At 47.0% G+C, this 14,632-nt stretch overlaps 1 protein-coding gene across 3 annotated transcripts in view; it reads left to right on the top strand.

The window, feature by feature from the left end:
• Positions 1 to 8,527, top strand: part of SETX (senataxin) — a 59,862-nt gene extending 51,335 nt beyond the window's left edge. For all 3 annotated transcript variants that reach the window (XM_066580179.1, XM_066580180.1, XM_066580178.1), the window contains exons 20-25: positions 2,623 to 2,795; positions 2,879 to 2,971; positions 4,152 to 4,316; positions 6,032 to 6,124; positions 6,219 to 6,306; positions 6,633 to 8,527. In XM_066580179.1, the coding sequence (XP_066436276.1) occupies positions 2,623 to 2,795; positions 2,879 to 2,971; positions 4,152 to 4,316; positions 6,032 to 6,124; positions 6,219 to 6,306; positions 6,633 to 7,244 (1,224 nt within the window). In that variant the 3' untranslated portion in view covers positions 7,245 to 8,527. The remainder of the gene's footprint in view (positions 1 to 2,622; positions 2,796 to 2,878; positions 2,972 to 4,151; positions 4,317 to 6,031; positions 6,125 to 6,218; positions 6,307 to 6,632) is intronic.
• Positions 8,528 to 14,632: the final 6,105 nt, after the last annotated feature.

Here is a 14,632-nt window from a genome sequence, read left to right as displayed (position 1 = left end):
ACAGCGGTCAGTTATGGTGCCACACTGAGATGGAGATGTCAGGATGAGGGCAAAAACACCAGTCGGTCAGTTTTTGAGAGGTTTAGTTTTAGGTAGAGAGAGGACACAGTGTTAGAGACAGCGGCCAGATAGTCGGTGATGTTTTTGCGGAAAGGTGCAGAGATGTTACGGAGAGGAGGTGTATAACTAGGTGTCGTCAGCATAGAGGTGGTATTAGAGGGCAAATCTCCTGATGGTTTGTCCAATAGGGGCTGTGTAGATGGAGAAAAGGAGGGGGTCGAGGACCGAGCCCTGGGGGACCCCAGCAGGAAGGGGAAGAGGAAAGGAGGGGGCCGAGGACTGAGCGCTGGGGGACCCCAATAGCAAGGTAAAGATGAGGGGAGGGGGCCGAGAACCGAGCCCTTTGGGAACCCAACAGCAAGGGGAAGAGAAGAGTTAGCGCCAGCAAAGGAGACACTGAATTAGCGGTCAGATAGGTAGGAGGAGAACCAGGAGAGAGCAGTGTCCTTTAGGCCAATGGAGCGAAGCATACTGAGGAGGAGTTGGTGGACGACCATGTCAAATGCTGCGGAGAGATCGAGGAGGATCAGTAAGGAGTAATCGCCCCTCGATTTGGCTGTCAGGTGGTCGTTAAAAACCACCCTTACAAAGGTGTCAGTTGAGTGTAGAGGGCAGAAGTTGGACTGTAGGGGGTCGAGAAGAGTATTTTGATTGCTTATAAGGCGGGAGTAAACCAGGCATTTAGTAGTTTGGAGATGAAGGGGAGGTTGGAAATGGGTCCGTAGTTGGCAGAATCAGTTGAGTCAAGAGTTGATTTCTTTAGCAGTGGGGATATGATTGCCATTTTTCCCTCCTCTTTCAAACCTGCCGAGGTCAGAGAGCAGTTGAAAATAGTGGTGAGGTGGGAGATGACCACTGGGGAGAGGGTCGCCAGCGCAGGTGGTGGGGCGACAGAGGAAAGCAATCTGGAGACGTCTTCCTCTGTCGTTGGTCTTAGTACAGAGTGAGTAGGCGCTAGATGCAGTACTGATGAGGCTAGGGTCGGGGCTAGTGTGGGATTGGGAGGTTATTTCCTGCTGGATGTCATCGTTTTTTTTTTGTTGTTTTTTTTCAGATCCGTCATCTGGGGCTGCGGTTTAGGGCTGAGAAGGGAGTGAAAAGTATCAGAGCCATTTAGGGTTGTGAGATAGTGAGGAGACTAGATAGGTGAAGTAGACTTGTTTGGCATGGTGGAGGGCGAGGTTGTAGTTCTGAGCATGAATTTAAAGTGGAGAAAGTCTGCAGACGTTTGCGACTTTCTCCACAGCCATTCAGCACACCTAGAGCCTTGAGCCAAGGTTGCTGAGGTCTGCGGTGGACGGTTTGGGTCACGCGGGGTGCCGCTTCATCCAGGCTATGGATGGGGTCATTAATGAGGATGGACAGCAGACAGAAAAGTCATAGGGCATGTACTCCAAATGATGGAAAAGTTAGTGAGGGTACCCGGGGGGGGATGACCTGGAAGGTGCATTTCGGGGAGAGAAGAGCAACTACTTCTCCACCATGTCTTCCAGTCTTGAGGTATGGGAGAACTGCAGGCCATTGTAAGACAGGCCTGTAATCTGCGCAAAAATAGAACACGCTGCTATAATAAATATATAGATATATAATATATATGGGTTTTTTTCTCTCGGCAAACAGAAAATCACAGTTTATTTCCTCTTGTAGAGGAAAAAGCGGGCTTCAATAGCATAATATGGACAGTATTTGCTGCAGAACCCAGAGACTGCTGTCTGTGCCGGATTCCGCAATGCAAATCTGCCCGTGTGCATGCGGCCTAAATCCGGTTTTTGTGTTTATTGTCTATTTACAATATAGTTGTGTGCGGGGTCGTTTTTTGCTGGATGTCCGGTGGTTTTTATTGGTACCATTTTGGAGTACATACGGCTTTTTGATTGCTTTTTATTTAAAAAATGTTCTTGGAGGCGGGGTGACCAATTCTGACACGTGTTTTGTTTTTTTTGTTTGTTTTTTCTGACAACATAGTTAAAGGGGCTGTCCAGGTCCGATCATCAATTGATGAGCAGGAGTCGCTGCCTGGCTTCCCCAGTGAACAGCGGTTATCTAGTCAGCTGTCAGTGTTGAATTTAATGGGCCACTGCAACATGTAGGGAACTATCTGCTTCCAGCTCTGTTAACACTGACAGGGGGCTGGATAAAGGGGGGTCCTGAGCAACAGATCTCAAAAGCCCCATTTACACGGGATGAGCTGTCAGGCAAACTATGCCTGACAGCGCTTCGCAGTGATGGTCGCTCCTGAGCGGTTACACAGGAGTGAGTATCCCTGGCATCGCGCAGAGCGCTGCTGGCATGGAGGCGGAGCGGCCGGGAAGTGTTCGCCTCCATTCACTGTAAGCAGGCAGTCGCTAAGTCTCTGCTTGCGTTTACACAGGACGACGATAGCTCGAATTCCCGCGGGAGCGTGGTTATTTGAACTACTCTGAACAATAATCGTAAATGGGCCAAAACCCAGACAACCCCTCGAATGAGGTGGGGTTCTGTTTCAACCAACCTCTTTCATTCTGCGCCTCCATATTAAGTAGTTCTCTCACATTGATGATTTTGTTTCATTTGCGTCTTCAGAAAGCTGAAGATTTGGGCTACGGACAGTCCCTGATGGCGCGGCTGTGTCGGCGTCTGGAAAGCACAGGCCACGGATCCTGCGTTCTGCAGCTGACTGTCCAGTATCGGATGCACCCGGACATCTGCTTCTTTCCATCCAACCATTTCTACAAACGTGTGCTGAGGACTGACGAGTGAGGGCTTATTCTATTACACACATGATTATGTTACAGTGGTTGCATGAACCGTGGGATCACAATATCTCATGTCTTTGCAGAGCAACAGAGGAAGCGCGGTGTTCATCAGACTGGCCCTTCCAGCCATACATGGTGTTTGACGTGGCAGATGGCTATGAGATGAAAAAGAAAGAGTAAGTGCAGAATTATGCGGCGACTCCGTCTCAGCTGAGTGTTTGGTGCAGTTGTATCCTGCCAGGGCTACAATTGTTTGACCTAAACAGGCCCAAACATCACCTACGTTTCCACCGCTGCGATGTTCGAACACTGTCTGCTCTATTTTATGCGTTTTAGCACTTGTTAACGCAACCTTATTGCCCATTACCATAATGGGGTGCGTTAAAAACAGCTGTCAAACGCAGTAGCATTCGTCTGAAAACGCAGCGCCAAATCGCAGTAAAATGCAGCGCTTTTGGATGCAGCGTTTGTGAATGCATGTGTGAGAGCGGCCTCAGAGGTGTGAAGCCTCGCTGGCCTCTCGCTGCTCAGATCGCCTAGACTGATGGGTTTCTCCTCCTTGGTGTATATGCAGAGACCGGTCAGTCCAAGTTCCCCTTATAGCGGATAGCGATAATTTCTCCTGTGCTTTCACACAAAAGCGAGGATCGCTCCGTGAATGGAGGCAGAGCGGGCTGGAGAGCGCTCCGGCCAACCACCTCTGCCGTTCATAGATAAACAACTGCCTGTTTACACGGACCCATTATCATTTGGTTTTTATGCCTGCAGAAATTAGACGGCAATCGCTTGTCGTTCAATCGCTGCTGGTATTTACACTGAGCAATTCCTTCAGAATCTCATGATCCAGCAAGAATCTGAACCATGATCTGCCTGTGTAAAAGGGCGGGGAGTGGTTAACAAGGCTCCGCCCCCATGACTAAGCAGATTGGCAAAGTACATTTTTTTGTTTTTCTTCTGAAAGGTTGTAGCATTTCAAAATAACATACATGGCTGCGCTGTGGTTCGGACAGGATGAACCGAGTGACAGGTTCTCTTAATACATTGATATACCTCCTATTAACAAGACGGGACAGGACTAAAGTACACCATGTCACCTCATAGAAATGGAAAATATTACATGATTGCTCTTAGCCAGTCAGCAGCTATGAAGACTATCATGTGACGCAGTCTGACTTTTTTCTCCCAAGTAGTTTTGGGATGTATTTCACATGATTCTTTTCCCAGTTGCTGACTGGCTGAGGTGGATCATGTGACTTACCACAACCAGAAAATGTTAACCTTTTATTCTTGCCTGACATTTTGAGGTAGGTGGGGGTTAGTGGATACTACATTGACATGGTTTCCTTTTCCATGCAGGTCATTTGCCAACCCACAAGAAGTCAAGATGGTTGTGGCATTGGTAAAACTCATTAAAAGCAAGAAGAACTTTTCTTTCCGGAATATTGGGATTATCACCCCGTACCGCGCTCAGAAGATGCTGATCATTGAAGAGCTCGAGAAGGAATTTGGAAAAGACTCGAGGTGAGAAAGTCCAATGTAATGGAAAATTTACCCATAGGTTGGGGCTGGCTGTACCTATCCTCATGACTAGCAGTGCCGGTGGAGCGTATGCTGTAATCTTATGGACCTCTGTGGTTGTCGCTCACAATCTGGTGTTGTCACATGCTTGGCCCAGTTTGGCACTGGTTTTTCCGGGGATTAAAGAGGAAGGGGTTGTTCGAGTGCAGAGGATTTTTTTAACATGTGAATGCAATGGTATTATAATCCTAAACGAAGACTGGGAGGACTGCTTTTATTAACAGCTACCACCTGACCACTACAGCCAATCAGAGGCCGCAGCGGTCACATGCCACTCTAGTATCACTGCCCAGCTGCTGAGAGCCATGATGTCTGGAGAATGGCATATGACAATTATGGCCTCTCATTGGTTGTAGTGATCAGATGGTAGCCATTTGTAAACTGAGACTGGGAAGACCACAGGAGCTGCAGCTCTGGATTTCTGGGGGAACAAACAGCGTATGACTGCTTTTATTGTATTAACACTAGAGATGAGCGAGCGTACTCGCTAAGGCAAACTACTCGAGCGAGTAGTGCCTAATGCGAGTACCTGCCCGCTCGTCTCTGAAGATTCGGGTGCCGGCGGAGGAGAGCGGTGAGTTGCGGGAGTGAGCAGGGGGGGAGAGAGTGAGAGAGTTCTCTTCCCGCCGGCCCCCGAATCTTTAGAGACGAGCGGGCACGTACTCGCATAAGGCACTACTCGCTCGAGTAGTTTGCCTTAGTGAGTACGCTCACTCATCTCTAACACCATTGCACCCATCTTTTAAAAAAAAAAAAAAACTGCAGCTGGACAACCCTTCCCTAAGGCCTAATGTCCACGGGCAGATTTTGATTTCCGGAAGATCCACAGTTCAAGCCGCCCATTGGGAAGCATGGGCGTCCGCACTTCAATTTACACGTGGGGAATTGGTTTCCAGGTTCCACATTCAGAAAACAAATTGCAGCATGCTCCATTTAGTTTGGATAGCTTTCATTGAAGTCAATGGAAGCCATTCGATCTGCGGCCTGTTGACACTGCGGATGGATTCTGTGGGAAAGCAGGAGTTTTAAAAAAAAAAAAACTGTACTGCGCATTTGCAGCGGCCGGCACTTCCGCACACATGAAGACAGGCACAGGTACACAGAGTTGTTGGCCGTATGCAGAATCCAACCCGCCAATGGCTATGAGGCCTAAGTATTACAGTGTATTATGGAAATTCTGAACCGAGCATCCCTGGTAGGGATTCAAAAGAATTTCTAAAGATCCCACAAAAAAGAAAAAAAACTTTTTTTACTTTTGCAAAGCCTACAGTATAGGAAAAGATGTAAAGAAAACTAAAACCTATACATAATTGGTATCATCACATCTGTAATGACCCGTACAATAAGAGGAAAATGTTTTAAAAGGTGTTTTCCAGGTCTTAAAGAATTGATACACTCCTGTGGATAGACTAAATCCTGTGGAGAGGTCATCAGTTTTTTTTGAGACCTAGAAAACCCCTTTAACTCATTCAGTCAATGCCATTATTATACAAAACCTCAACTGCTAGAGTTGGTGTTTTGTTCCTTCTGCCTCCCATAGATAAGAGGCGATCAAAGAGTCTTGTGTACCACATTATGACAACCATTATGCCAGTTTTGTATATGGCTGCTGGACTCTGCACATTTTATCCTTTTTGCTCCCGATTTGTGTCTTCCAGGCCAAGCGAAGTCGATACCGTTGATGGATTCCAGGGTCGCCAAAAGGACTGCATCATTGTGACGTGTGTTCGTGCCAACCAAGGGGCTATTGGGTTTGTATTGTTGGTTCAGAATGCCACAGTTTTACAGCAGCGGTTGGTTATGTAGGAGGCATTTGACGTTCTTCATTTTCTGCCTTACATTCAGATTCCTGGCCAGTCGGCAACGATTAAACGTGACCATCACGAGAGCGAGGTACAGCCTCTTCATCTTGGGGAGCTTACGAACCTTAAGGGTGAGTGATGATCTGCCAATGTGCTGAACATGGGGTGGTTATGTGCCATGGGTGGCTTCTCCTGGCCTTTCCTTGTTCTGTTAATTATGATTGACAGATCTCTATGTATAGATGGATATGGAGAGATCAGTTGGTCACGAGGAGGAGGAGGGGAACGTATCTTCTCCCAATTCCAATGGTGAGCAGGCACCGTGTAGTCCTTTCTTTGCTGGGCACTGCCGTTGTAGTACTTATCGGTTGGATCCCCCATGATTTCACATTCATGGCAGATATAGCCTGATGTAAGAACTTTTGTGGGTGCTTACATAGCTGGTGTCCTCTTGCAGGGGAACACTGACTGGTATGAATTGATTCAGGATGCAAGCAGACGAGGGGCTATTGTCAAGACGAAGGAGGAATCCTACCAAAGAGACATCAGTAGGATCCTAAAAAGTAAAACCGCAGCACTAAGAACTTCTGTACGTAACCCAGTGATGGAGCGATGTGCGGGCAGCAGCAATTCCTCCCCTACACCTTCTGCAGAGGCCTCCTCAAGAGAACTGGTGCTACCTCCAAAACCAGTGGTCCAGCCACCTCAGCAACTCATTGCACATCCAGCAGTGGACATTAGACCGATGCAGAACCGTATGGCATCTCCAAGTCTGCGTTCTGTCACAAGAGGAAAGCTTCAAGATCCCAGACTGGCACGACGGCGGGAGGAAGAGTCTCGAGATTCTAATTTCTCAAGATCTGGTGTGCAGGAGCCAAGTCCTGGGCCTCCCCATAGACCCTTCTCCTCTTCATCAATAGCTGGAGTCAGGCGCCCTTCACATCCTTTTCAAGAGCGGTCATCCCCCAGCACACAGAGCAGAGTACACGGCTTCTACAGAGATCAGGACTATCGAGATAACACAAGGTTTGATCGTGACAAGGACGCTAAGAAAAGGAAAATCTCTTAAAATTATGCTGAGTCTTACCCAGCAAGGTGGAATCCATAGTCCCATGGACTGAACCCCCTGTTATACACTGGCACCCTTTGGCAAGTATAATCCATTCAGTGGCACTTTACAGCCCCAATAAAACTTGACTAATTAAAGGGGTATATGCAAATAAGGCTTAATAATTTTATAATCTGCAATCTTATAATAGACTTTACTTCAAAGCCTTATCAAGATCTCTGCTTGCTGTCACTACATGGTGAAACTAGGACAGATGTTGTCTAGTTACTAGTGTCTAGTATTCTTTAAAATGTACCAGATTTATCACTGTGGGTCATGCTGGATGGTAAATCTTGAGCATCTCTAGACCCCCTCTGTCTAACATCATACAGCATATTAAGTTGATTTTACTTTACGGCAGTTTTGTGCACAATTTTTGATGCATGGTGTCATTCAAGCCACACCCCCTTTCTCAAGCCACGCCCTATCACCCAGACTAGGTATAAAAAGAAGTTATTTGGTTTCCAAGCGTGTAAGAAAGGTCACTAGTGGAATTGCCACCAGAAAACTGGTGCATTTGTGATAGTAAATCTGCCGAATACTTCCTCTTGGTCCAAGGCTGCCCCACTTCTGCTTTCACAATAGATACATTTTCTACAATGTGTTAGTGTAAGTAAGAGTTGCTACAATGTAGATAATTCTCTGTGAGCTTAAAGGGGTTTTCCAAGCTTATTGGTGGAAGTGGAGAATGTAGTGTACAGAAAAGTAAACCCTCCCCTCCCATTGCTGCGTTGCTCGCCTGTGGCCGGCGTTATGGTCTTCTGTTTACAAGCACTGGTGCTTGGTGGTTTGTCCATGTGACTGTTGCAACCAACAGAAGACCGAACAGGGAAGTCATCTGTCCAATGCCACAGTGAGTCTATTTTTCTGTAGTTTTGGGCAAGGAGGACCCAAAACGTAACTCAGAAAATCCTTTTAATACAGTAACAAGAACATAAGCTGTGTGTGCAGAACTTAGACAAAGTCTAGTTGCTCTCCGGTCACTGACCACAAGCAGAGATGTTGATAAGCTATGAAACAAAGTGCATTATAACGCTGCAGAGCCTTGTGTTTATATGTTGAGTTAAGCCCTTTAGGGACTCTTCACACATACGCAACATTTCTGCAAGTTGCACGTAAAGACGCAGGTTAATCTGCGGCAAATTTCTGCTCCATAACCTGCATGTATACATTCTGATTTTGATGCAGAATTTTCTGCGTCTTTAGGTGCATCTTGCAGTAATATTCTGCCCAAGTAAAGGGTCCCTTAGAGCAGTGTTCCCCAACTCCAGTCCTCAGGGACCACCAACAGGTCATGTTTTCAGGATTTCCTCAGTGTTGCGCAGGTGATGTAATTATTGTCGGTGCCTCAGACATTGCCAGCGGTGTTCTTACCATAGGATTTCCTGAAAACATGACCTGTTGGTGGTCCCTGAGGACTGGAGTTGGGGACCTCTGCCTTAGGGTACCCCGTACTCCTTGTGGATCGCTGCTGGGTGGCACCTGGTTTTGTCACGGTTTCAGCTGACCCAGGTGTGGCCTGGCAATGCGTGTAGATACGCAGCGTGGAGGACCATCCTTTAATGAATTTTTCTTCTCTTCCTTCTGTACAGTTGATATTTTGGTGCTGTAGACAGATTGCTCTACACATTCTCCATTTTCTCTCACATGTTGGGATGTTTGTACAAAAAAAAATGTATAAATGTTCAGCAAATGCGTATTTTTATAAACAGATCAAAAAGAGTTTGATTGAAAGTAATTTATCACCTTCGCGTTACGCCGCACGTCACCTAATGCAGGTAAGGAAAAAAACTAAACTGGTTAAAAGCAAACCTCCTTCTGAGCTCCATCAGGAGGCTGGAACCGGCACACGTCATGGGGCGGAGCTACGCGATGACGCGTACAAGGGGGCGGAGCCAAAACGCCGATGCTGCCGAGCGGACCCGAAGGGAGAAGACCCATCTGCGCAAGCGCGTCTAAAAAAAGCAAGAAGACACCGAAATTAGACGGAACCACGGGGACGCTAGCAACGGAGCAGGTAAGTGAATAACTTCTGTATGGCTCATATTTAATGCACGATGTATATTACAAAGTGCATTAATATGGCCATACAGAAGTGTATAACCCCACTTGATTTCGCGAGACAACCCATTTAAGCCCCTATTAGACACAATTATCGTTAAAAAGATGTCACTCAAGTGACTTTTGAGCGATAATCGTTGTGTTATTTACAGCGCAAGATGAGTGATCACCTTGTGCTGCCAGCGGAGGATGCAGAAGATAAGCGGGGTGTCCCTGCTTGTCTTCTGCATGCAAATGTTCTGTGCTCCGAGCGCCCGGCTGTTATACAGCCAAGCGTTCGTAGCAGAGGATGTAGAACATGGTCCCCCAACTCCAGTCCTCAGGGACCACCAACAGGTCACGTTTTCAGGATTTCCTCAGTGTTGCACAGGTGATGTAATTATTGTCGGTGCCTCAGACATTGCCACAGGTGTTCTTACCATAGGATATCCTGAAAACATTTGCATGTTGGTGGTCCCTGAGGACTGGAGTTGGGGACCCCTGATGTAGAAGACAAGCAGGGGTGTCCCTGCTTGTCTTCTGCATGCAAATGTTCTGTGCTCCGAGTGCCCGGCTGTTATACAGCCAAGCGCTCGTAGCGGAGGATGTAGAAGAGAAACGGTGTCTCTGCTTGTCTTCTGCATGCAAATGGTCTGTGCTTCGAGTGCCCAGCTGTTCTACATCCTCCACTAAGAGCGCTTGGCTGTATAAGACACGCGGGGTGTTTTTGGCGTTTGGCTGTACAACAGCCGGGTGCTCTGTGCAGAGGATGCAGAAGACAGGCGGGGTGTCCCCACTTGTCTTCTGTATCCAGATGTTTTCTGCACGAAGCGCCCTGCTGTTATACAGCCGAGCGCTCCTTGCCAGGTATGGAGAACAGAGCTGGACTACTCTGTTCTTCATACCCCGCCTGTTATCAGGCAGCGGAATACAGCTGAAACAATAGTATCAGCTGTATCCCGCTGTGAATCCATGATGAGGCTCACTGTCGTCTTTCAGCGTGATGAGCGAAAGGATAACGAAAACTGCAAGACGTAAGTGCACTTACACACAACGATTATCGCTCAAAAGATGGCTTGAGCGATAATCGGCTAAATGGGCCTTTAGAAAGATCAACACAACTGAGATGGCAGGAAATTAAGCCCATTTACAAGACTGAGTACAAGATTTGTCTAAGAAAGTCAGACTCACATAAAAATTGCAGCTTTACAATTGAAATAGAAGTGTGATGCTTTTTGCAAGAAAACTACATTGAAGCACTTGCAATTTTCACATGAGTGAAAGCCACATTTTACAATAGTGTAAATAGAAAATTGCACTCGCATGCGATTATGATGTAAATTCTCCACCCCCCCCACTTCCCCCTCTAGGGCTATAGGAAATAATGGGTGATATCACCCAAACCTAGGGGATGCTTTTTCTCCTCACAGCATCACACCTGTAAATGGGCCCATTTAAAAATTTAAATTTCTGTACTTGCTGTAAAAAATTTTTCATTTCGTTCATGAAGGGGGAACACACAGCCTAGGACTATGAGTATAGCCACTGCCCTAAAGGGGTGGACACTAAACAAGTGTTAACGCCTCCTACCATTTATAACCCTCCTACAGGAACTAAGCTAGCCAGTTAATATATAAGCAGTAGGAGCAGCCAAGTAGTTTAGAAACTGGTAAAACAGTCAAAGCAAAAATTAGAAACCTCAAACAACGTAACAGAATGTAGATCCATGTGCAGCTTATTAAAAATACTTCAACGAGGCTGTGAACAAGATTTACGGTAAGTACAAAAATCTTATTTTCTCATGCATTGCAGTAGGAGACACCACTTCAGCCCTTGGGATATACCAAAGCAGTGCCCTGGGGCTGGAGGAGAAAAATCAAGATATATGCGGTCAGTGCATGACCACCTGCAAAACTCAGACTAGGCGGCATTCATGGATTCAAAAGTGTCCAACTAGTAGAATTTAGATTCTTCTGTGTACCACCCCTAACAATATGTTGATAGCAAAGGGACTGTTGCAATTGCCCAGGTAGAGTTCTCTTGGTGCGATCGGCCTCCACTGTTGTTGAACCATTCCAACATGAGAACAGAGTTAGGGGTCACCCTCCCACCCCCTTGGGCTATCTGGAATTGTAAAAAAAAAAAAGTGTGAGAACCTGAAAGATGTTTGGGAGAGTTATATCCCTAGGCCTTCAACCAAGTACAATGGATGGAGACCGGTGGTACGGTCCCAAGGCGGGATAGGAAAACTGTACAGCGTAGCGGTTTGCACAACTCCCTCTTGGAAAGTAGACGTCTGACTTTGAGTCCATGGGTCTTTGCAAAAGAACGGATGCTGATACCTGACCCTTCAGGGACCTAAGTCTCAAGCCCATGGCCAACCCTTTCTGGAGGAAAGACGAGGTGAAAAATGCAAAAGATGGAAGTCACGTTCTTTATATAGTGCGAACAACATCTTCAAGATGCTATGGTAAGCTTAGACTAGCAGGACTGTCTAGCCTTCATAATAGTTTGAATGACTGGTTTGGCAAAACTATGAGCTGTCAGAACCATGTCTTCAACGGCCATGCCATTAATCTTGGGTGGAAGAGGAGTCCCTGCATGAGAAGATTTTCTCAAAGAGGGTGGGTGCAGAGTGTCATTGGGCAGGTCCATGACATCTACATGTGACGCGCGATAAAGTGTGTCTGGAGCAATGGAAATCACCAGAAGGAAGAGAAGATTTACGGGAACTGGAATTTGGGCCAAGGAATTACTATGGCAGCTACTCCTAGAGCTTGAGGCTCTTGACATCTGGACACGGAGGCTGGAAGTTTGCGGTTGAATCTGGACGCCATCAGATCAATGTCTGGATGACCCCATTTGTGAAGTGCTCATAGAACACGTAGTGGTATAACTCATTCTCCCCTGTCACCCGTCTTCCTGCTTAGGAAGTCAGCTGTCCAGATGTGTACATCTGGTATGTGACCCACCAATAGTCCTGAAAGGTGATCTTTGGTCCATGTCAGGATCTTCCCTGCTTCTGCTATGACGACAGAGCTGTAGGTGATTTATTTAACGTGCTTGTTTCGGAGTTTGCTTTTTCCTGTTCAGGTCCAGTTACCTGGGGTGTAAAATGAAAGTGACAGAAGAATGGCCTGAAGTGCCAAAATGTTTATCAGAGTGGCAGACTACTGTACTATCCACGTGCCCGATGCAGTGATTTTCTGCAGCATACTCTCCCCCGTAGCTGAGTAGGCTGGCCTACATGGTCAGAACTTGCCAGTGTAGAATCAGAAAAGAGTGACCCAGGATGATCTGTGAGAAGTCCAGCCACCAGCGAAGATTGTGTTGAAACTGCCAAAGTAGTTATATTTTCCAAGCGAGTCCACAGCTTTGTCCCACCGGGAGAGAATGACACACTAGAGAGGCTGTGCGTGAAACTGCCTGAATGGGATGGCCTTGATGGATGAAACCATCAGTTTCAGTACACTCCTGCAGTGAGAAGTGGTCACTGGAGACTGGGTTTTTAGGAAACACATCTGCCCCTGAAGGAAATGCACTTTGGTCAGTGGGAGCCAAACTGTGGCACGTATCATTTCAAATAAGAGACCAGATGTTGAGCTGACGAGAGACAGAACTTGGGGTGGGTGAAAATCCACTTGACCCAGGACCGTGTGGCCAGAGTGTAAGACTGAGTTGGAGATTTCACCAAAATTGTTGTCAAAGCAGAGAATGGTCACTATTCCCTTGGAGTGGAGCAGAGCCATCACAAATGCCAGCAGAATGCCTTTATGAAGATCAGGAGCGTAGCTACCCTGAATGGCAGGGACGTGAATTGGTAGTGATCCAAGTAGATGGCAAAGCAGACAAACCGCTGGTGCACTTTACATATGGGGACATGAAGATAAGTATCCTTGAGGGCGGTGGAAGACACAGCCGTTTGTTATGCTTTTAGGCCACTCTCTCAGTCAGCAAGAGGGCTTCCATTAGTGTCTTCACATCTTTACTGGTTTTAATTGCCTTTTCATTGCCTGTGAATAACAACCTTGCTGTCCAGATGGGTCCGTAGTCATGAGCAATGGCGAAGGCATAGCGTGAGTCTGTGTAGATGCTAGCAGTGTTCTGTTGAACATGCTTCTTCCCGGACTCACAATTCAGCTTCTCGGACTGACATGCAAGCTGGAAGGGGATCGCCTTGACTATATCATGTAAGGAGAGCACAACATAACCTGTCTAGAACCTGCCTTCTTGACCATACCTCAATCCATCCACAAAAAGTGCAAAATCAGGGTCATCTAATGACTAATCAACAACATGACTGAATCCTCTGACTTCTGGGCCATTAGCTAGTGCATAGTCATGTGTATTAAAGGAGATGTCCCGAGGCAGCAAGTGGGTCTATACACTTCTGTATGGCCATAATAATGCACTTTGTAATGTACATTGTGCACTAATTATGAGCCATACAGAAGTTATAAAAAGTTTTATACTTACCTGCTCCGTTGCTAGCGTCCTCGTCTCCATGGAGCCGACTAATTTTTGGCCTCCGATGGCCAAATTAGCCGCGCTTGCGCAGTCCGGGTCTTCTGCAGTCTTCTATGGGGCTCCGTGTAGCTCCGTGTAGCTCCGCCCCGTCACGTGCCGATTCCAGCCAATCAGGAGGCTGGAATCGGCAGTGGACCGCACAGAAGAGCTGCGGTCCACGGAGGAAGAGGCCATCTTCAGCGGTGAGTAGAGAAGTCACCGGAGCGCGGGGATTAAGGTAAGCGCTCCGGTGAGCTTTCTTTACCTCCCTGCATCGGGGTTGTCTCGCGCCGAACGGGGGGGGGGGGGTTGAAAAAAAAAAAACCCGTTTCGGCGCGGGACAACCCCTTTAAGCTGAAAGGAAAAAACCTAGCTGCTGCTTATTCCCCTTTTCCAGATGTAGCAAGGTAGCTGAATGGAGGGTGTTGCAACGCTGACACGTTGAGTGGCATGAGCAGAGCCCACTGTAGGTAAAAGTGATGTTCTGTGGACCAAAGTTTGAACTAAACCTATGACCATGTTGGCTGGGACATCATGGGGCCAAATACTGTTATAAGAAAATTTAAAACTATCTCAGAACTTTTGTCCAGCTGCAGCTAGTGCTTCTAACACAAGAGGACGCAACACAAGTAACAGGGTGAAGGCATACTTAGTAATAGGCCATGCAGTGCTGCCGACCAGCCTGGGCCGGAATGTGGACAGCGCAGTATGTCCATAGTCCGGTACTCCAGGGCCGCAGGAAAAAAACTAGACATTCCACCCTGAGCGGTCATTAAAGTTTTATGCATATGGGGAGAGAAATG

Source organism: Eleutherodactylus coqui, chromosome 10 (genome assembly GCF_035609145.1).
Source record: "Eleutherodactylus coqui strain aEleCoq1 chromosome 10, aEleCoq1.hap1, whole genome shotgun sequence".
NCBI classification, from domain to species: domain Eukaryota; kingdom Metazoa; phylum Chordata; class Amphibia; order Anura; family Eleutherodactylidae; genus Eleutherodactylus; species Eleutherodactylus coqui.
Note: the sequence above shows the minus strand (reverse complement) of the source record. Positions and strands in the feature narration are given on the sequence as shown.